Source organism: Papilio machaon, chromosome 22, assembly GCF_912999745.1.
Source record: "Papilio machaon chromosome 22, ilPapMach1.1, whole genome shotgun sequence".
Lineage (NCBI taxonomy): Eukaryota > Metazoa > Arthropoda > Insecta > Lepidoptera > Papilionidae > Papilio > Papilio machaon.
This window is the reverse complement of record NC_060007.1, coordinates 5,382,184-5,402,514: the sequence shown is the minus strand read 5'-3', so window position 1 is coordinate 5,402,514 and position 20,331 is coordinate 5,382,184. Positions and strand designations below refer to the sequence as shown.

The 20,331-nt window shown below is 33.3% G+C and overlaps 2 protein-coding genes and 1 non-coding gene across 4 annotated transcripts in view; all 3 read left to right on the top strand.

Annotated features, from left to right (window-relative positions):
• The first annotated feature begins 187 nt into the window (after positions 1-187).
• LOC106719717 (GPI mannosyltransferase 3) lies at positions 188-5,469 on the top strand. 2 transcript variants are annotated; one of them, XM_045683610.1, is made up of 10 exons: positions 188-241; positions 564-835; positions 919-1,144; positions 1,338-1,485; positions 1,766-1,894; positions 2,322-2,474; positions 2,983-3,084; positions 4,094-4,276; positions 4,555-4,780; positions 5,247-5,469. In XM_045683610.1, the coding sequence occupies exons 2-10, from the start codon at positions 572-574 to the stop codon at positions 5,325-5,327; spliced, it is 1,512 nt and encodes a 503-aa protein (XP_045539566.1). In that variant the 5' UTR covers positions 188-241; positions 564-571; the 3' UTR covers positions 5,328-5,469. The 2 variants fall into 2 exon arrangements, with proteins under 2 accessions (XP_045539566.1, XP_045539565.1); XM_045683609.1 differs by having other exon boundaries at positions 199-246.
• A 2,250-nt stretch (positions 5,470-7,719) lies between these two features.
• Positions 7,720-20,331, top strand: part of LOC106719709 (hemicentin-1) — a gene marked incomplete at its 5' end in the record, with an annotated part of 35,789 nt that continues 23,177 nt past the window's right edge. The window contains 17 exons of the mRNA XM_045683447.1: positions 7,720-7,816; positions 10,979-11,266; positions 11,863-12,092; positions 12,486-12,608; positions 13,054-13,143; positions 13,269-13,409; positions 13,705-13,870; positions 14,083-14,255; positions 14,622-14,694; positions 14,869-14,897; positions 15,447-15,562; positions 15,790-15,911; positions 16,955-17,095; positions 17,244-17,357; positions 17,577-17,843; positions 18,484-18,650; positions 19,554-19,725. Coding sequence (XP_045539403.1) covers positions 7,720-7,816; positions 10,979-11,266; positions 11,863-12,092; positions 12,486-12,608; positions 13,054-13,143; positions 13,269-13,409; positions 13,705-13,870; positions 14,083-14,255; positions 14,622-14,694; positions 14,869-14,897; positions 15,447-15,562; positions 15,790-15,911; positions 16,955-17,095; positions 17,244-17,357; positions 17,577-17,843; positions 18,484-18,650; positions 19,554-19,725 — 2,509 coding nt within the window. The remainder of the gene's footprint in view (positions 7,817-10,978; positions 11,267-11,862; positions 12,093-12,485; positions 12,609-13,053; positions 13,144-13,268; positions 13,410-13,704; positions 13,871-14,082; positions 14,256-14,621; positions 14,695-14,868; positions 14,898-15,446; positions 15,563-15,789; positions 15,912-16,954; positions 17,096-17,243; positions 17,358-17,576; positions 17,844-18,483; positions 18,651-19,553; positions 19,726-20,331) is intronic.
• On the top strand, positions 16,230-16,432 carry LOC123722278. The gene has a single exon (XR_006756459.1). It is a non-coding gene; the product is annotated as a small nucleolar RNA U3 (small nucleolar RNA).

Genomic DNA, 20,331 nt, shown 5'->3' with positions numbered 1-20,331 from the left:
AAAATACTACTTCAAGAATTGAGTATGGGATATGAGCTATATTTGCAGCACTTTTGATCTGAACTAGGAACTAGCATAAACTAATAACGCGGCTAACTGTTCTAAACATTGCTGTATTGGTAACTTTTTCGTTTTACAAATATTTGGAAAGCTATTTTTTGTGATTTGTGTTATCACATTACACCAACGTTAATGATGTCTATGGTTTAGTGGCGCCAGCGGAGGTTGGGTTGTTATATTGGTGAGGTTAGCCTCGATTATTATGAAATAAATATTTATAATTAAACATATCGGTAAATTTGTAGAAAAGTGATGTTTAAAAACAACCGAAAATTCTCATATGATATTTACATATCATATTAGTAGTGCTATTCATTCATATTATTAGATAATTTTAGGGACGCGTTGGTTGACTTGATTAGTTGTTGTAAATATAAAACTTGCAAATAAACTTTTTTCTCATAATCTTAAACTTTTAATAGAGATTGACGTTTAATCAATTTTAGAGAAAAGTTTTTCTTAGGACCTGAAGCTATTTTTAGCTAATGTAACCTCTTATTTAGGCGGGAAAATGGCTGCGGCAAGGGGCCTGAAGACGTTGCAAGTGGTAGCCCTTATACTTTTCGTGAGAATACTATCAGTTTTATTTGTACAAACGTGGTATGTACCAGATGAGTATTGGCAAAGTTTGGAAGTGGCACATAAGCAAGTGTTTGGATATGGAGCCTTGACTTGGGAATGGCAGAAAGGCATCAGAAGTTACCTGTATCCAAGTCTTTTTGCTGCACTGTACGCTGTCCTTAAGTTTACTGGCTTGGATAGTCCGGAAGCAGTGGTACGATTTTTTATATTATTTCAGACATTAAGTTGCATATGTGAGATAAACTTGTGAAAATGTAAATATTTTTAATCTTTTAGGTATTGGTTCCGCGGTTATTCCAAGCTGTAATCAGTACCGCAGCAGATTATAGCTTCTACAAATGGACAGGAGGTCGTAAATGGGCTCTTTTTCTAATTCTTACACCTTCATTTTGGTTCTACACATCTGGAAGGACTCTCCTGCAAACTATGGAAACTTGCTTAGTTGCTATTGCCTTGTCAGTATATCCTTTTAAAGATGGTGCACTGGCTCGTTACGAAAAAGGTAAATTTAATTAGAAATAAAATTATTGGTAGTTAGAACTAGGAAGATAATCCCTGTTGTTTCCTTAAGCAAAAATAATAATTGAGTTCATTAATTAGTTTGAATAATCGTAGTTATTCATAGTTTTCCAGAACTCTACAACTAGTTTGTGTATAATAATAAAAATAATATATGACCTTTTGTATTTTTACAGAGAATAATAAATGGGTTTGGCTTGCATGTATTTCAACATTTTTACGACCTACATCTGCACCTATTTGGTTGGTTCTGGCCCTATATAATATTAATACCACAAATCAGGGGAAGTTAAAATTATTAGCTGGTACATATTTACCAATTGGGTAAGTTGTAAATTAAATTTTCATTTTAGTACGGGAATTCTACACTAAGGGATTGCATAAGTAAATAAAAAAATATTCTGAGTGTATGTATTATATTAAGATGTTGAGTGACCAGGCTGAGGCCAGTCGTAACAAGGTGAAGGAGGGTCGCAAGCGCCGTGAGGAGCACATCTCAGCCAAGAAAGAGGAGCTCCTACAATCCTTTGCTCGTGAGGGTGAAGCTGCCGTCACCGCAATGAAGTAACCTAAGTAACCATATTGTAACCCTATATTTTTTCAGACTGATGGTTGGTGGATCACTAGTGGCTTTGGATACATATTTCTATGGCAAATTAATTATAACACCACTGGAATTCTTTAAATACAATGTACTTCATAATGTTGCCTCTTTCTATGGAACACACCCATGGTATGTATAAAACCATTTAACCAGCCATGTAAAAATAAAAGAACTGAATGTAAATTTGTAATCTCTGTCAACTTAAAGTTACAGCATTATACATTACCAGCTTTCGCCAGTTAAAAAAAACTTAATGAGTAGCCTATGTGTTCTTTTCTCTACCTCTATGTGAAATTTCATCGAGATCCATACAGCTTTTCGGGACATAACTTCAAATAAACATCCATCCATCCATTTAAACATTCGCATTTATAATATTAGTATACAAATACCCCAGAAACCACTGTCAAAACAAACATAGAGAAATAATTTGTTTTTAACAATAGAGATGAAAATTTGATTTTGTATGGTTGCTTAGAACTCACAAAAACAATATCAATGTATGCAATTCTTTCTCTTTTTAATTTACACAAGAGAACAATTGGTATATTTTCAGGTATTGGTACCTCACAACGGGTTTGCCAGCAGTACTGGGCATCAATACAATCCCAGTTGCATGGGCGATATATAACGTTCTTCGGAGGAGACAGGAAAATAAGACTGGGATGTTACTGTTGTTAGCTGCAGTGTTACATGTTATTGTTCATAGGTATAGTTACTTGTTTTTTTTATTATGATAGAGACAGTGGTAGACTCCAGTAACAACAATATTATTTGCACGAATTGGCCTCATTCAGTGAAATACCACGACCTTACAGAATACAGACGTCAAGTGGAAGTAATTCTAAGTACAGTCTGATGAGTGTGGTGCCGGAGGCCTAATTGTAGGCTTCTTTTCCTTCCCACCCTTTTCTTATAAGGAAAGGATGAGACGGGGATGTGGATTTGATGAAGGAGGAGATGCATAGGAAAGTTAAATATTCTCTTTTTGTGCGTCTCCTCCTTTGTCGATTGAGAGCAACGCATCTGTAATTGCGAATGTCAATGGGTAGCGGTCGCTTCGCCATTTCGGCGAATTCATGTGGTAATACCAAATATCTTATCCAAAGAGAGGAAGTACATCTTTTTTAATGCAACTAACCTTTTCTTTATTTAATTTTTTTTATTCAGAATTTTTTCAATGACTTTGTTTTTAAAAATATTGTATTATATTCCAGTTTCATACCACACAAAGAATTCAGATTTGTGTTACCACTTTTGCCGATTCTATTATATTTGGCTCAAAATGTCATTGTTCCGTGGAGCAGAAAGGCTAAAGCGTAAGTTTTTTTTTTAAATACTTTTTTCAGTACTTTTCAATAGTTTCCGCATGTTTTATATCTATTGAATGAAATACTATTTGAATTATAATTTAGTAAGTATTCTGTTATGACAATTTTTCGATTTAATTGCATTGTTAGTGTCAAATGCTATTTAACTAAAGTGGGTAGTAAATAAACTTCATCAAGTGTATTTGATTTTTAAATATAAAGGAGGGGGAGGCTTGCAATCAGAATTATTATCAACTTGCTAGCAAAATTTTTAAGTAGCCTATATGTTCTTCCAGACAGTATTCTACATCTATATAAAATTAAAATTTAAGTAGCAGTTCTGGAGATACATTCCAATAAACATCCATCCATCCATCGAAATGTATGCATTTGTAATATTATTAAGATTGAGATCACTTATTATGGGTATTAATGTCGGGTCTAAGGAATACACTTAAAGACTTAACAAACTGTTTATGATTAATTCACAATGATAATGTTGAACAAACTATGGTTCAGCAACTATTCCTATTTCAAGAATTTTGGTAGACGCCAGCAACAACATCAGTTGCACGAATTGTCTGGTGAAATACCACGACCTCACAGAAGACAGACGTCAAGTGGAAGTAATTCTGCGTCTCGTCTGATGAGTGTGGTGCCGGTGGACTCATTTTAGTCTTCTTTCCCTTCCCACCCTTTTCTTATAAGGAAAGGATGGGAAGGGAGGTGGATTTGATTTAGGAGGAGATGCATAGGAAGGTTAAAATTCTCTTTTTGTGCGTCTCCTCCTTTGTCCATTGAGGGTAGGCAACGTATCTGCAATTGCAAATGTCTATGGGCAGCGGTCGTTTCGCCGTTTCGGCGAATTCATGTGGCCGCTTGCTCGTTTGCCACCTTGTGATATAAAAAAAAATTATAGACAATAACCAAGAAGTTTCTTCAAACGACCCTTTATTTCTAATTTTTTTTATGTAAATTTAAAATAATATCTTATTCTGATTGTGATATATTTTTCAAGATGGAAGCTGTATTTAGTTGCAACGGTATTGTTACTTGGTAACGCAGTACCTGCTATATATTTGGGACAAACACATCAGAAAGGAACTGTACAAGTGATGCCATTATTAAGAGAAGCGATAGGCAGTAACAACAAGTCTTCTATATTGTTTATGATGCCGTGTCATTCTACACCGTTGTACAGGTCAGTTTTGTCTGTATTATATGAGTTTGTACAGTACAAGTGAGAATATGACTGATAACTAATAATGTTTGACGCTAAATAAAAAATTAAAACATTAGACAGATTGTAGCAAGATTATAAATTTCGAAATTTATTAATCTGGAAAAAATTTAATACTTTAGAGGAGTTCTCCTCAAGTATTAGATATAGGTGTGCCAGGAACATGCCAAATTGAACTCTTTAGTTGCAGTTATACATATTCCCGAAGTGTATGCAATAAACATTGTCTTTAATTCCAGTCATCTTCACTTAAATATAACAACTCGTTATTTACATTGTGATCCTCCATCTCCTGGTGAGACATATGAATCGGAAGCCTTTTACAACAACCCTCAACGCTGGTGGAGACAGGAGTACAGCGCTCGACACACACCGAGTCTGATTGTCATGTTTGATGTACTCAGAGGACGGGTTGAGAATCTACTGCAAGGTTACAAGTTAATATATGAAGTGCCGCATACACAGGTAACTTTAGTATAGTCCATTTCAAATGACAAGATACAGTCCAACCTGGATAATCGAGAATTCAAGTGACCGCGATATTTTTCTCGCATATAGAAGTTTTTATTTCAAATATATGTCCGTGGAATATATGTATTATGTACTTATATGTGTTCTTCCGGACAATGTTCTGTATCTATTAATTAAATCTGTTGATGTGTTCTGGAGATATAATATTATCCATCCGTCAATTTAAACTTTGGCATTTGTAATCATCATCAGCTCACTATATGTCACCACTGTGGGACTCGGAGTCTACCCTAAGTTAAGGGTGACTAGGACATAGTCAATGCTGGCCAAGTGCGGGTTGACTTCACACATATCATTGAATTTCTTCTCAGATGTGTGCAATCACGATGTTTTCCTTCATCGTAAGAATTTATAATATTAGTAAGATATTCAAAGCTAAAAGTGATTACTTTTTCAACAGTACCCAGAAGGAGAAGTCGGTGAGAAAGTACTAGTGTTTCAGAAAAATGTACAAGTGAAACAAACTGATGAGGCCATTTAATATACATATAACATACCATGGGATATATAGTTAAATGTTAAATAAAAATATACACTATTAACAAAGCAATAAGATCTATTTTTGTGTAAAATTAATTTTACAATTGTTGTAAAAGTTTTGTTGCTAAGAAGTTGTCGTACTAAAGGAAAAATAATTATAAAAATGTATTCCTAGTTTATTCGATTTTTATTATTAGATGATATCTTTAATATGATTTAATATATTAAATAATAATTATATCTTAATATATTTTATATACAGTCAAAACCGTTTATAGCGACATCGTTTAGAACAACATACCGGTTAAATTGACCAAAATCAAAGGTCCTGGCTGAATGTTATATACATATCTTTCCTATTAATACCTGTCACCGGTTGTTACAACTATCGGGTTTTACGACTCAATATGAGTAGTCCCTTCGATGTCGTTATAACAGATTTTGACTGTATATATAAAAAAAATTAAAATTATTAATTTAAAAAAAAAATGATTTATTAGAATTTTTTTTATAATTTATGACATTTTGATATTTAATATGAAATTAAATTATGTATTAATTAAAAACAATATTTAAAGAAATTACAAAATAAAAATAAACAAGTCAACTTCTTAACAACAATTACTAAATCGATGGACTTTATGTATAAAAAAAAGTATCAAAATTATTACAAAAATTAAAAAAAAATGTCAAAAAAATTTACAAATTCGATAAAAATAAAATAGTATATATCTATTTTTTATCGTTGTTAATTAATTATTTTATCCATAAATGTCCATTGAAATTAATACGGAGATGTTAAAAAATTAAGACTATTTTCAAAGATAAACTTATAAATTGTAATATTGACTATATGGGAGTTTTATCCCACGTAAATGTTTCTGTCTACCCCATTACGGAATATAAGTAAATGTTTTTAACCTATTCACATCATTAAATAGAGTGTTTTTGTACAAAATTCAGTAATTGAAATGTACAAAAAAAAACTATAATAAACTAAGGTCTTATGAGCATTGATAAAAAATTAAAAAAAAAATTTTTTTTTAGTTTTTTTTTTGGATGTGAATAGGTTTTTATGAAGTCTTAGTCGCAAATGTATTAATTTTGTGAAAAAAATAGTTTTTTTGCCTCATAAACTTTGAGGAAGATAATGGATAATATTTTTTTACATTTATATAAAACTTATAGATGGAGTATTTCATATAATTTTTTTAATATATAATAAGGTAGCAAACGAGCAAACGGTCACCTGGATTCGCCGAAATAGCGAGGCGACAGTTGCCCATAGACATCCGCAAATGCAGATACGTTGCCTACCTTTAATCAACAGAGAAGGTGACGCAAAGAAAGAGGATATTTCTCCTTCCTATGCGTCCCCTCTTCCGTCAAATCCACTTGCCCTTCCCATCCATTCATCTAATAAGTAAAGGGTGGGAAGGGAAATAGGAGAATATAAGAAATATAAATAAAAAAGACTCCGGAGGTTTTTTTTTTACTCAATTTTGTGTGATTTATATATCTATAGGTTATATATCAATGTTTTTGTAGTTATTAATTGTAGGGTAGTCCTAAATGCCTCATGTTAAATATTTGTGCCTTAATACCATAAACATAAAACTTTTCTTAAATTAGAAATAACTATTATTCGCTCGCGACTACGTCTATGCGGAAATTAAAAAAAAAAACTAGTAGCCTATGTGTTCTTTCAGACAGCAAGATTCATCTAGATGTTTTAGAAATACCTTATAGAAAACTTTCATCTATACATCCATCTAAACAAGGGATTCCCAAAGGGGGCAATGCTTTAAAGCAGTGATTGTCGAACTTATTTCTTTCTCCGCCCCCTTTGAAAACCAATTATATTTCAGAGCCCCCTAATTTATATTCAGCCCTAAAACTTAAAAACCACAATTTCATTACTTTAATTAATTTCAATGCCCCCCATTTTCTGGGCCCCACATGGCCCCCTCCTAGGTTTCGCCCACTTTGGGAAACAGTGCTTTAAAGCATTGCTAATTCTCACGCTGTCATCTTCTATTGACCTAAGTCAGAATAAATAATAATAATAACAATAATTGATCTTAAAAGTAGATAATTTGGCCATGGGGGGTTTGTGGTAACGGTAAATTTTGGAAAAGGGAGTCACTTGTCCTAAACAGTTTGGGGATTCCTGATTTAAAAATTCGCATTTATAATATTAGTAAGATGGTATATTTTTCTAAATATTTTATTGACCTGAAATAAGCAAAAATTAAGACAATAAATAGAAAATGTTAATGTTTGTGGTATTAAATGTTTTATTTATTTATTTTTAAGTATAAATAAAGTTGCATTTTTCATTATCCATGACTTAAATGAAATAGGACAAAGTACAATTGTACCTCAAGCGGTGAATTTCTGATGTCGTAATATTTATTATGATAATATTGCCATCCTTTTCTATCTCTTTGACGAAAAAAGAGATAGCAAATGTGTTACGTCATTTGAAATTCATAATAACTTAATAGCATGCTTGCCAAAGTATGAACTAAAATTTGCAGGGATATTATCAGGGGTTGTAAACCTTTGGAATTATTTTTTAAAAAAAATTGGTAATTTTTTTGACATAGACGTCTTTAATTGAATAATATTGGTGATGGGATTTATTAAAAAAAATAATTAATTTAGATTATCGTTAAAGGTTTGAAACCCCTGTTAGATTATTCTCAATATCTGCTACCACCGAAAATTAATCACAGTAGACTTAGAGGGTTTTTTTTTTAATTTTTTTGTGCAAGTGTTTTTTTGTTCAAAACAAGTTTATCCTGAGTTTTCACTGTCGGAATATTCATGTAAAACTATATCGTCTCATATTATTTCTGATAAATCTAGGAACTTTTGTGACGATGTTTCGACCGTGGAAACCCAAAGTAATGATGTTTGTAGATTATTTCTTATGATGTAAGTAATTAATTTAAAAAAAGCATCCATTTGACATCTACTCCACAACTTCGATATAACATGGAGTCCTCTTTGGACCAATAATAAACCAATAAAAGCTTGGAAAATAATATGCAAAGATTCAATGACAACTAATAGATTTTTACATCGAAAACTACGTAAGTATTATAATATATTATATTATTTATATAATTATTTTGGAACCCCTGACATTTATTTTACCGTCATTCGATTTGGTTGTAATTTGTATTAATATTTAAGTATAACTTTAGTTTTATATTCGCGCAGTAGTTTCAATTTGATTGCTTATTATTTTTCGTATAGATTATAGTTTATTTATATTGGATTCATTCTAATATAATATTACGAAATATATTTATAGTATATTGCTCAAGTTATAAAGACAGGTATTATATAGATTTTTGCTAATTCTAAATCCTTCTAGATTCAGCCGTTTGCTTGCAACCTGAAAAAATGATTTAATAAATTATTCTATTTCACAGTTGTCAACCCCTGACTTTAACATACAAGGTAGGAGTTTTCAACCTTAATTACAAATATAGTTTATCCTTTAAATTAATGTTTTTTTTTACTGATATATATTTAATCTGTAATAAAATTATTAAAAATATTTTTATAGACATTGTCAATAGCAAGCAAATGGCGTCGGGAATATTAAAAAAATGTTTACAATCCATTACTTCTTTACAACTTACATACTTGTTTAATCGAGAGAGAGAGAGATGCCAAATATCCTTTTTAACTCACGCCCTTTGCACATAATTTTGCTTTTTACTTAGCATAACTTTAGTTAGTAGTTGCTTGTATTGTTAAATGTCTAATTTAGATATAAAAGCGAAACCTCAGGCAATCCAGTCAAGGTAATTTTACTTCTGTATAATTAATGACGTGAGGTATCCTAAACATTTTTTTAAAAATCTAAAAAAAAAACATTTTAGGAACCACTGATTTAATTGAGTTAAGGCGTTATAAGTATACATAGGGACGGACTAAGCAATAAATCGTAGATAATAATTTTTAACTTAATAACAGTAACAAAAAATACGTACGGCGCAATTTTACTTTCAAATGTGACACTTGACATATAGTTCAAAAAGAAGTTATTGAAGTAATTCCGCGTACAGTCTGATGAGTGTGGTGCCGGAGGCCTAATTTTAGTCCTTTTTCCCTTCCCACCCTTTTCTTATAAGGAAAGGATGGGAAGGGGATGTGGATTTGATGGAGGAGATGCATAGGAAGGTTAAATATTCTCTTTTTGTGCGTCTCCTCCTTCGTCGTTTGAGAGTAGGCAACACATCTGCAAAAGCGAATGTCTATGGGCAGCGGTCGCTTCGCCATTGCGGCGAATTCATGTGGCCGCTTGCTCATTTGCCACCTTGTAATATAAAAAAAAGTTGTCTTTATTTTGTTAGAGTATGAAAAAGATGGCACTATTAATCCAATAATCACGATAATTGAAAAAAGCGCTCTACGTATTTTTTTTAAATCTTATGTGCAAAGGGCGCTTGTCCGTGAGTTCGTTTGTAGAATAATTTTGAGCAATTTTTTTCTGTCAAATGTTTGTTGTCTTTTTTTGTATAAAGAAATTAAATGTGTGAATTTTAATAAAGATTTTATTTTTAATAAAGGATTATTCAATGTTTGATTTATGAATAACATCTTACTTGTAACATCTTCATTTATATAAATAAGTTTAAAAGGTTTTTATTAAAGTTTTAGTGTAGTTTAGTTTTTTTAGCCGACTTCAAAAAGAAGGAGGTTATCAATTCGACTGTTTTTTTTTTATGTGTGTTACCGCGAATCTCCGCTAAAGACCGCCCCTGGTGGTCCGATTTTGATAAAAAATATTTTAATCGAAAGGAAGTGCTTGCAGATGGGTCCCATTTTTTGTTTTTTTTTTGTAAAGACATTAATTAATTTAACGTACTGTTATGAGCCTCAGGAATTTAGGTTTTTAAAAAATGAAAACTGATTAATTGGTTGAGACAGCCGTCTAACTTGGATGATGGAATGAGACTGATGAATGGAAGGGATCGCGGGCTATGAGTGTGCAAAAGGAGAGCGGCTGGGTATGCAAGAAAGGGTGCATCGACTATCTATAACTGGATAAAGTCAATTTATAACAAAAACTTACGATAACTAAGCGATTTTGTTCACTTATCAACAAATCCCTATATAATATAGTAGGCTTACGTCCGCGGAAGTGGAAAATATCACTGCAGTTTACGTCCACTCAACCTAATGGGTCGTTTGTTTTTAGTTTGCAAAATAACTTATTATACAGGATGTTCAAATAGTTATAAGCTTATAAGTTGATAGATTATTGATATATTTATTGTTGCATAGGTGTTGCGTTCTGTTTTTTAGTTTATGTAAACCATAGCATTGTAAACCTCTATTCTATTCTATTTCTATTTCTATTTCTATTTTTCATAAATATTGCGTTGAGGTAAATATAAGATTTCTTTATTACTTCGGAAAGTCAGCATCATCTCTATTGGATGGTCGTTAAAAGTATAAACTTTTTGCCGTATTTTTTAATAACTATATTCAACACCCTATATATCCCTAGTTTGCTAACTAACGTTACGCATAGAGATATGAACCGCTAAGTACCGAGGGCCTTCTAACCCACATTGATTACTTGGTCATAGGTTATATTTGATAATAAAATATGCCAGTCTGTCTTAGTATTGCTTTGTTATATTATATATGCAGTTGTGTATAACATGAAAGAATTTATATTTTTAATTTTAGTATACGCAAGTAATATTCAAAGTTTGGAATTTAATAATGTTAAAGATAAATCCGTGGATAAAGATGAAGGGAAAAGCAGTTTGGCTTTCGTTTTTGACACAACTGGCTCAATGTCGAATGACCTTAAACAGTTACGGGAAGGCGCGGAAATGATTTTAAAAACTGCACTGGAAGAAAGCAATATTATAGCTGATTTCGTTTTTGTTCCGTTTCATGATCCTAGTAAGTGCCTTTTAATATTTTAGCCAATATGTTTATATTAATACAAGTATTGTCACAGTAGAAATCCACTGTTATGTTTTAATAATACAGCAAAAATCTTAAAATATCTATCAAATCTATTAATTACTACAAATTCATTCACGGTCTTGAATGCTAATTTGTTCCTTTATGCCTGGTTTATATTATGTCAGTACAGTAAGACAGTAGCGTTGGCATGGCATGCTCTGTTCTCACTGGAGTCAGTTAATATTAACATTATGCTGGCGGTGATTGTGAGCGCTAATGTCCTACTGTACTGGCATAATGTAAACTCAGCATTGTCTTTTGATTACTTAAACGCTGTCGATGTTCTTACAATATTTCGCAATTATTGTATTACTAGCTGTCGACCGCCATTCCGTTCACGAGGTATTAAAAAAAACATAATAAGTAACCTAGGTGTTCTTCTAGACTATGTTCTCCATCTGTGCCAAATTTCATCAAGATCCGTTCAGCCGTTCCTAAGATACCTTCAAACAAACATCCATCCATATATCAAAACATTCGCATTTATAATATTAGTAAGATTTATTATTTATTCCCCTATAAATCAACAGATATAGGCCCAGCGACTGTAACAAAGAGTAAAGAAGTGTTTAAATCCGCATTGAATATAATCCATGTTAAGGGGGGCGGGGATTGCCCTGAGAAGTCTCTGGGCGGAGTACTGTTAGCGCTCAGTGTAAGTCGACCTCGGTCTTACGTGTACGTTTTCACGGATGCATCTGCTTCTGATTACAAGATCGTTGGCAAAGTATTAGATGCGGTTCAAAGGAAACAGAGTCAGGTTAGTACGCTTGAGCGCAATATATTATAATTAGAACCCGTTTCAAATTGTCTGACAAGTTACTTAGAACTTATTTGTTTCAAAAAAGTCGCTGTCGTATCACAATTTCCAAATAAACTGTGAAACGCATGTTGGTAGGAAGTTTTATGTGCCAGTTACTTTTGTTTTTAATTATCCAGCACTTTACTTGGTCATTGTGTATCCTTTACCTACATATAAATGTGGAAGAGATAAAAGAAGTGTGCCAGGACCACGCCAAATGGAAGTCAACTCTGTCTACCTGAGCTTGCAATGTTGCGTTAAATACGCCCGCGCATGTCGTGTGATATAGATAATGCTCTTTGAAACGTAATTGTCTCTTCCCAACATTCTTAGTAATTAATTATGAAACAGGTGGTGTTCGTTCTAACTGGACACTGCAACGACGTGAAGAGGCAGACGTACAAAGTGTACCAGCAGGTCGCCACCGCCAGTTCCGGACAAGTGTTCAACTTGAACAAGACTAATGTGCATAATGTATGTTGAATTTATAATAATTATTAGTAGAGTAGTTGTTGTATCTTGACAGCTCGGAACATCGTATGAATCGCTGCGCAAAACACGATTCTAGGTGTTGCAGGGCGTAAGTAAAGGGATGTTGTAGGCGTCGTAGGAGGGCACTGCGCAGCGCGCATAAACCTTAGGCTGCAGATACCTACGACAAGACATTACCTATCAAAATACAAGAAGGAAGATTATTATTTTGTTCTTCTCATCTTCAAAAGTACCTAAAGTTACCTTTACTTTTTTATAGTTTAGTTTATAATTTGCCCAGTCAGTTTATTTACTGTCAAAGTTTACAATTGATCAGTGACACTACTTTAGCACGTGTTGTATGACGATAGTTTTGGGATGTTTTAGGCATTTCAGATCAAGTATTTATTCACTATTTGTACATTGGCAAGTTTTCTTTATCTCCCAGGTGTTGGAATTTGTGAGAAGTTCGATACGAGGCAGAAGTGTTAATTTGGGCTCTGCAGTACATCCTGCTGGTTACAACTACACGCAAGCGGTAAGATTACGATTAAGCTTTTAACGATACTGGAACATTTTTTATATTAAGATGAAATCGTAGTCACTTTATGCACTACGTGACTTCAATAACGTTTTGATTTATTTGTTATGAATCTGTTTAAGATTCCAGTTGACAGTAGTTTAGGAGAAGTGACTGTATCAGTGTCAGGAGCCAAACCCACCATAAAAGTGGTGAACCCGAGCGGACACGAGGTGGTGGGACCACCACAGCTTATCACCACATTGGATCTATCTGAGATTATGGTATGTATAATATATAAACGAGTGAACGAGTGAATGAACCGTGAATTGAATGACACAATCATTTATTGAACGAATTATATAATTCTCGTTCTCGATTAAATTAGTAGCGTAACAAATTTAATAAATAGTCAATCAACAACTATGAATTGTTTAAACGTAGGTTTCCACTGCCATAAAACCAGTCCAGAAATATTGACACTGAATCATCTGACAATATGTTTTTACACGTGTTACCGTGAAAACAATTGTTATACGATACGTGAAAAAATAAGGGTAGTTTTTTTTTAAATTCCAGATAGTAAAAGTACTAGAACCTGAACCTGGAAATTGGACTATAACAGTAGGCAGTGAAAAAGATTATTCAGTCAAAGTGTCTGGTCTATCAAACATCACCTTCGACCATGGGTTCTCTGTAGAGAAAACTAACTCTATGGACGAAGCTAGCTATAGACCTCTGCAAGGTAAAGTACATTTATTTATTTCTTCTAAATTATATTTTATAAATTTTCTTTGAAAAATTCAACTCTGACTTCTAAATTTAACTTAAAAATTGTCATTCATCTTGAAAACTCAACTCGGGACCCAATCCCGGTCTCTGTCGTACTTAAAATCGTTTAATAGAGAGATAAGATAGTCGCTTAGTGTAGACTAAGTACCTATATCTCTTTTCCAGGAACATATAACCATATGTTAATTTCAATAACACCAGAAGTCGATATTAAGATTGACTTCGCTGAGATATTGACTACAGATGGAAAGACGCTTTTCGAAGTTCCCGTCAAACAAATGGGTGACATGTTCTTAGCGGACGCCTTCATACCGCCTGATGATTTCTTTTATATTGCTGTAAGATTAACTGTTGCTTTCTGAGACATTAATCTCTGTATAAAACATATCGTCATCCCTGTCATTGTCTTTGACAAAACAGAGATAACAATATGTTTTAAATTGGGATTTAGGTCTCAGAACCACACGATAAATATTTTTTTTTTACATTTTTATAGTTCAGAAATTAAGTACAAAGTAATCGTAGTCTTAATTCAGCCATCTCTAAATAGATTAAAAAGGCTGGCCACATTTAAAATAAAAAACATTTCTTTTCTTTTTTTTTTTGAATTTCGAAGATATCGTTTAAAATTTAAACTAATTCTAATGTTGCTATTTTTTTTGTAAATTTAACATTAAATATATTTTTTATCTACCTGGTTACAGATAAATGGGCGAGATGAAAATGGACAAGAGTTTCGGAGAGTTGGTCCTACAGCTGTACAGGCTAAACCACCAGGTAACCTTCATTAACAACAACATAAGTATACAGTCAAACCTGGAAAAGCGAGATCCCTTTATAAGTGAAAAACTCTGCTTGGAGAGAAACTTCTTTAAGCGAGAAAAATATGGCCGTACTTTGAACTCTCGCTTAAACAGATTTTCATTAATGAACGTTTAATGATCTTTTCAGATGTTCCGTATTTAACTGCGCCTAAACAGGTATGTAGATAGTAAATAATTAAAACTTTTAAATTCCTACATCTTAGTTAAAATAAAAAATCCTATCTTAATTAATAATCTTAGTTTTTACTACGCTGGCGCAGCCTCCCAAAGTCTCTGTGTCGTCTCCTGCCAGTCGTATACATATAGTATTATAGCTTTTGTCCGCAATTCCGCGCGTTATTAATAAAAAATCTAGGTATGTATGTGTGTTCTTCTAGAACGTTCTACATGTGTGCCAAATTTCATCAAGGTCAGTTGAACTGTTTTCAAGATATCTTCTAATAAATATTCCATCCGTTTTTATCAACTTTCGCATTTATAATATTAGTAAGTTTGGTGTGTCTGAATGTAATATAAAAAATCATATATACAAAAATGTTTTTCTCTCTGTCTGTCTGTCCGCAAGCCCAATTTGTTCTTCCTTGTTGTCCTTTTTGGCTGGACCGGTTGACGGGACTTTGACTGGAAGGTAGCTGATGTATGCAGGCATATAGGCATTTTTTTTTTAATTCTGCGCTGACGAAAATTTAAATAACATATTTCTAGATAGAAGCCCGTTCTCACGATCGTGTTGTCCTCAAATGTAATGTGGAAAGTCTTGTTCCTGTTACCGTTCAATGGACCAGAGATTCACCAAAGATTCAAAGGAAGACTTCAAGTCTGTGAGTTTAACATAAATCCATTTCTCACACTCCTTGAGAAAGCTGAGATATGATTTTGTGGAAGTTTCTGCTGAAAACTGGCGGTTAATTTGTAACTTGATCAGCTTAATATAAACCAATTCAAACAAAAAAAAATCATCACTTAATAGATAAACAAATAAAAAAATAATATCAAGAAGTCTGAGTGAAACTATAAGTGTGGTAGTTACTCAAATTTATTTTTGCAGACAGAGCACTTCAATAGAATACGTAATAGAAGACATGAGTGAAGCCCACGTTGGTACGTACAGATGTTCTGCAAGCAACGCCGCGGGACACAGCAAGACTAACACGCAGCTCTCGTTACTAGGTAAATTATTATTAATACAAATGTAAATAAAAGAAGTTCCATAAAGTCTAAATACGGCAGTTTTGTTACTTAAAAAAGGGACCAAACAAATTTAATCAATGTTCAATGTGAAATAACAGTTTTTATGCGTCTGCGCAACCTTGACAGTAATAATTCACGCTTTATCGTAAGATGGCGCTGTTACCTATATAGAAATCTCTAAAATAAATTGTTTTAGTTTGATACTAGATGTCGCTGTAAGTGTCTAGTTAATCTGTCAAACTCGATATAGAATACTGTTCTGTGGTAATGACCTAGGCGAGTTGTGTTACGACAGACAAGACCTTACTTCATAGGATCATTTCTATAGTAAGTTCTTCACGAGACCTTCACAACATGTGAGATCGTACCAACCACGTTGATGAGACGTGGCGCGGCGTCCTGAGCGTGAGGCGGGCGGCAGCAGCTCGCTGTCAGCCCTCGATGATCGTTCGCTCTCTGCGCAAGCGGAGGGAGTGGGGCGTTGTCGCTGTCTGAGTGGTTTTTTTAAACTTTATTATAAACCTACTTGATTGTTCATTTAAAGGATGGATTATTTGAATTTTCTTATGTAAACTTGTTAATCGTGCATTCAGGAAAAATAAACCGACAACACAACTAGTGTAGTTTCAATAATATTATATATGAAGTAGTGCTGTTTCAACTATAATAATGAGAACAATTATCTTTTAAGAAGCGGATTATTTAAACGAACCCTTGATACCTAGCATTTCTTATTCTTAAGCCTAGATTTAGCAAACTTCTATTTATTTGCGTAACTCTTTCCTCGCGTCTTGTTCTTAACATTTTTAGATAAACAACGTATAATTTTTGACTTAATTTTCCCCTAGAACCTTATAGTACTCCTTAAATATTTAATTATATTACGTTATATTTCAGTAATATTGTAAGCAAAGGTTACTTTTGTACGTAGTAAAAACGGTTTTATAAAGATCAAAAGTTTAAGTTGCTGATTTACTCCTGTCTTTTTCTACTCTGATGACATAACAAACTTTCTTCATCAGTGGAACCACCGCAAGTGTCAGTGTTGCCAGTGAACGCATCACTATCTGCTGGGGAAGACCTCACCGTGTCCTGCGCGGTGTTCAGCGAAGCGGTTCTCCTCAAGAGCCAGATTATATTTAATAATGGCAACACTATTAATGGTGAGTTTCACTGACTTTGTCAACATGTACGTCCCTACTTAGAAGTTCTTCACATGTGCAGATCATGATGTTTTCCTTCGTCGTAAGAAAATCTGTAATTGTCCTATCCTAAATGGTAAATAAAGAATTAGTTGATTTTTTTTTTCAGTGACTAATATTAAGGTTGGTCGGAATATTGATGGTTTCTATTCCTTTAACAAGACTATTTCTAACGTCAGTGAAAAACATCGCGGCACATACACTTGTCTCGCTGCTAACAGAGGTTAGTTAACAATAAATATTTAATCAAGTCATTTACTTAAAAAAAAACGGATTCAATTTTTTCTATCATTAATTTTTTGTATGCTTAGCTAAAGCCTCAATAATCGATCTTGATACGTTTTTACTTTTCTAAGTTTTTTTAAACTAGATATCGTAATACAGGATGATCCACAGATTTTTCTACATAAGTAAGTACATATATAATATGTATTATTAACAGGCGGTGCAACAAATCAATCAACATACATAATTATAGAAAGTGAACCAACAGCTAAAATATTGGGAACGCACAATGTCGCAGGACAAATTTATACTAATCTAAAATTACTCTGTCATGTTGATAATGCTAATTTGGCACAATGGATGTCACCAAATGGTACAGTGGCAAAAGAAGTGGCAATCAATGGCACCTATAATATTACCTTAGATGTGACTCTTACTGAGGAAGGATATTGGACTTGTATTGGTTTACGAAATTCTCATAGAGGTTGGTGTTATATTTGCTGTTTGTATGAAATTATCTCATAATTAAGACCATTATGATATATTTTGTCAGTTTCTTACTAACAAGTGTGTCATACTAACAAGGTTCTCTGAAACGTTAGGCATAAGTCAAACTAAATTATGACAGCTCAGTAGCGCCCCTCAGTCAATATCAAAATGTCACAAAATCCTCTGTTTACTGTCACTGTTATGACATTTTTATGTTTAAGTAGGTTTATATATTCTGACAGAACCTACAGCGATAGCAGCGCCCCTCACTGGTTCAGATATTCTTGTTAGACTATAATTACAGTATTTGCTGTCACATAATAATAATAATTATGTAAAGAGCGCCATATATTAGTCATAATATCTTATATTATACTTAATGTCTGACTTCATCATCAGCTCACTATACGTCTCCAATGGGGGGCTCGGAGCCTACCCTAAGTTAGGGGTGACTAGGACATAGTCAATGCTGACCAAGTGCGGGTTGACTTCACACATATCATTGAATTTCTTCTCAGATATGTGCAGCATCATGATGTTTTCCTTCACCTTAAGAAATGTGTGACCTAAAATATAATTCATAATTCTATATTAAATACTTTTAAAACTAACTTTAATGTCTATTGTACTTCAAGCGTCAGATATAGTACAAGTGAACATTGAGATAAAGCCTGAAGTTAGCATTGAAGGTAGGAACATAACAGTAGTTCAGGGCAGTATGCAGCAGTTGGTGTGTACAGTGCGCGCTAAACCACCTCCAAGCGTTGTATGGCGGAGGGGAACTGAACACTTTAATAATACGGTAAATATTACTACTTACTAGTATTATAAACTAGCTATCGCCTGCGATTCCATCCGTACAAAATTAAAAAAAAAAAAAAACTAATTGCGAACCTAAGCTTATGTATTCTGCCTATGTTCTACATCTCTCAATTTCTCCGATCCTTGAGTCATTCTGGAGATACCTTTTAACATCCATCCATCCATCCATCTAAACATTCGCATTTATAATATTAGTAAGATGTGAAAGTTTGGATCGATGTTTGTTACCACATATCTCCAAAATGGCGTATCGGATCTCTATGGTATTTGGCATAGATATAAACCATAGTCTAGATGAACTCTTAGGCTATTTACTAAGTTTTTATTTTTAAAGCTAATTAAGAAAGAATAATGCTTTTTGCATACAAATGTGTAAGAACTTTATTGTGATGTTATAGTCTGGAACCTTAACGTGAAACAGAGGGTCTAGCACGAATATTCGCGACACGCGCCATCGTAACGTTACGACAATATATTTCAAAATTTGTGTGATATATGTTGGTGTAATTAACGTCCCATAAAGCTGCACAAATACAAATTTAGTCGCTAACGTTACGAAAACGTTCTCACGAATATTCCTGCTAACATTTTAAATAAGATTTCTTTTTAATTGCATTATCAAAGTTTAAAATAATATGAACTAGCTTTTACCCGCGACTCCGTCCGCGCGGAATAAAAAAAAATAGAAAACGGGGTAAAATGTATCCTATGTCCTTTTCCTGGTTCTAAGCTATCTGTCCACCAATTTTCAGTCAAATCGATTCAGCCGTTATTGAGTTATAAATAGTGTAACTAACACGACTTTCTTTTATATATATAGATTACTGAAATATTAGATTTAAAGTGCACATTTCTAGTTTTTACTACAGTTATATAATTCCAGCAGGTGGTTCAAGTGAAAGAGACAGTATATAAGAGTGTGCTGATGTTAGACAGTGAAAGAGAGAGTGTCAACGGGACCTATTTCTGTGTAGCAGAGAATTCAGTCGGAAAAGCGCAAGACACTATTAACGTAAATGTACGCAAAAAGATGCGAATATTGGAAAACTTTACAGGTAATTAAACTTTTTAATGGTCACTAAGATAGCACTTAGTGTAGATCTATCATGTTATATGTATACTAAGGGACCACAGGTGGGCACAGTTAATCGAAAAGTTAACTTCGTTAATCGTTAATTCGTTAATTAAAAAATTAACTTCGTTAATCGTTAAAGCGTTACATTCTCGAAAATTTAACGCAAGTTAAAGTTAATCGTTAACAGTTAACCATACCAAAATTATACATACTAATTTCAGTTATTGTGGCGAAACTTGTTTAAAATAGTAATTTGACTATACATTCTATAACACATTAGTATTAGAAACAAGTATGAATGCATTTTAGTATATTTCATTACGAGGGCGGAAAGCCTGTCATTGCAGAGTTCCGACAAATGTCTACCCAAGCCGAGGCGCAGCCGAAGGTGAGGGTTGACAGTTGGAACATGTTGTAATGACAGTTCCGCACGTGTACTAAACAACTATTTAAATACAGTTGCGAAAAAATGCAGCAATTTAATAGAATAATAAAAACACAATAAACTCAACTAACTAAAATGTTTGAAAAATGGCGCCAACTGTAAAAGAATACAAACATAGATTTTTTTTTGTTTTCTTCACCC

Bases quoted from the DNA above. Each gene is read 5' to 3' on its own strand.
- LOC106719717 (XM_045683610.1), top strand. From the start codon at position 572: ATGGCTGCGGCAAGGGGCCTGAAGACGTTGCAAGTGGTAGCCCTTATA. The intron at 836-918 runs GTACGATTTTTT...TTAATCTTTTAG, and splicing joins TGGATAGTCCGGAAGCAGTG to GTATTGGTTCCGCGGTTATT. The intron at 3,085-4,093 runs GTAAGTTTTTTT...ATATTTTTCAAG, and splicing joins TGGAGCAGAAAGGCTAAAGC to ATGGAAGCTGTATTTAGTTG.